This window comes from Cebus imitator, unplaced genomic scaffold (assembly GCF_001604975.1).
Source record: "Cebus imitator isolate Cc_AM_T3 unplaced genomic scaffold, Cebus_imitator-1.0 Scaffold12, whole genome shotgun sequence".
Classification (NCBI taxonomy): domain Eukaryota; kingdom Metazoa; phylum Chordata; class Mammalia; order Primates; family Cebidae; genus Cebus; species Cebus imitator.
The window spans coordinates 128,889-131,151 of NW_016107327.1; the positions used below are offsets into that span (position 1 = coordinate 128,889).

The 2,263-nt window shown below is 35.5% G+C and overlaps 1 protein-coding gene across 9 annotated transcripts in view; it reads left to right on the forward strand.

Annotated features, from left to right (window-relative positions):
* The window catches only part of TRAPPC8 (trafficking protein particle complex 8), a 111,465-nt gene that overhangs the window by 102,061 nt on the left and 7,141 nt on the right, over positions 1-2,263 (forward strand). For all 9 annotated transcript variants that reach the window (XM_017497890.1, XM_037727773.1, XM_017497914.1 and 6 more), the window contains one exon: positions 1,796-1,941. In XM_017497890.1, coding sequence (XP_017353379.1) covers positions 1,796-1,941 — 146 coding nt within the window. The remainder of the gene's footprint in view (positions 1-1,795; positions 1,942-2,263) is intronic.

The window sequence follows — 2,263 nt, forward strand, 5'->3', positions numbered from 1 at the left end:
TGTTGACCAGGATGGTCTCGATCTCTTGACCTCGTGATCCACCCGCCTCGGCCTCCCAAAGTGCTGGGATTACAGGCTTGAGCCACCGCGCCCGGCTTAACATGCTATTTTAAACATTATTTGGCTACTGTATGATACTTTTGGTCAGTTTTCATACATTTGTATGTCATACCAGTTTCAAATATTTTGCTTTTTACATGTTTTGTGGGTTAGATTTCTAGAAGTGATTACAATAATTATACATGGCTATATGATTCTTTGCTTATCTATTACTGCTGACTAGGTTATAAACTTTTCTGTTTGAGTTTTTAAAAATTTGTTTTACCAGTAGCCCCAGGGTGTTACTTGAATGTAATATGCTTAATTTGTTACTTGTTTATGGGATGACTCTGGAATTAGTGCCAGCTTTTATTTTATTTCCAGCAAATTTAGTTCTTGCTTTTGCAACTATGCAGGTAAGGAGTCAGCAAACTTAATCTGAAAAAGGCCAGGAAGTGTGTTAGGCTTTGCTTGCCAGGTAGACTATGTCATAATTGCACACTTCTGTCATTGAAGTAAAAAAGCAGCCCTAGACATTATGTAAACAAATGGATGTGGCTGCGTTTCAATAAAACTTTACTAAAACAGGACACAGGCTGGATATGGCCCATGGGCTATAGTTTGCCAGTTGCTGGTATAGATCAAAATCAAACTCAGCTATCAGAAAATTACAAATCAAATATTCTCCTGGGTGATGAGGGAAGATATAGAAAATAAATAACCAAGAAAGAAAATAATAGTAGAAATGGAATGTTTCTCTACTTTCATCTTTCTCTCTACCCCTCTCCCACTCACTGCCTCCCTCCCTCCCTTTCTTTCTTTCTTTCTTTCTTTATTTTGAGACAAAACCTCACTCTGTTGCCCAGGTTGGAGTGCAGTGGTATGATCTTGGCTCACTGCAACCTCTGCCTCCTGAGTTCAAGTGATTCTCCTGCCTCAGCCTCCTGAGTAGCTAGGATTACAGGTGTGTGCCACCATGCCTGGCTAATTTTTATATTTTTAGTAGACGGTGTTTCACCATGTTGTCCAGGCAGGTCTCCAACTCCTGGCCTCAAGTGATTTACCGGCCTCAAGTGATTCACCCACCTCAGCCTTCCAAAGTGTGGGGATTACCTGTGTGACCCCACATGCCCGACCTCTATTTTCATTTAGATGATAATGATTATTTACTGAAATAGTCATAATGTGCCTGACAAATGGCTGTGTTAAGACTTTTTACATGCATTTTAACCTTCAGCTAATATAGTTGAAGCACTATAATCTATAAAATGTATCAGTATATTTTCAGAATGAAATATTAAGACAGTTTTAGATTTTCGGCTATTAAAACAGGTGCTATGCAATCGAATGTCGGCACTCCTAAGTCCTCTGCAGTATTCTCATAAGAATCACAACAATCTTTGAAGTTATTATTGTCAGCAACTTCTTTTTACATATGAAGAAATTAATTATTAAAGTATTAAGCAGCTTATCCAAGATCACAGAGCTAATATGTAAGGTTACTGGGATTCAAGTCTAACTCCAACACGTAATAAGTGAGGAATGAATAAATGATTCCAGATACTGATGTTTTTATCCTGGATTATATTGCAAATGATAGCAGCTATTAGCTTAACAGCAGAAAAAATACTGTGTATGCATTACATTAGCTCTGCTAATTTTAACTTTTGTATGTATAAACTATGCCTTTTTTTTTTTTTTTTTTTAAACAAGGAAGTGTTTTTTTTGTCATATGTTTTTTCCTTTTTTTTTTCAGGAGCCACCAGAAATGGAACTGTTGAAATTTTTCAGGCCAGAAAACACTACAATTTCCTCAAGACCATCAGTAGAGCAGCTTTCTAGTCTCATTAAAACGAGTCTTCACTACCCAGAATCATTTAATCATCCATTTCATCAAAAAAAGTTTGTGTTTTTGTTAAAAATTTTCTGCAACACACTGACACATGCATTTATTTATTTATTTTGGCAATGACATTAACCCAAATATGAAGAGGAAATTTAGAATATTCCTGAGTTTACAGAATACTTGAACTAAACAGTTCAAATTTAGACAATATCAGTTGCTTAAGATTTATTAAATACTAAATTTCATGGCAAATGTGATATATTTGTAATTTTGGTAAATAGCTTGAATATATAAACCTCTAAAATTCTAAAAATAAGAAATCCTAAATCAGGCAACACTTCAAAAGGTTGCAAGTTCTGCAAACATTAGAAAAGATGG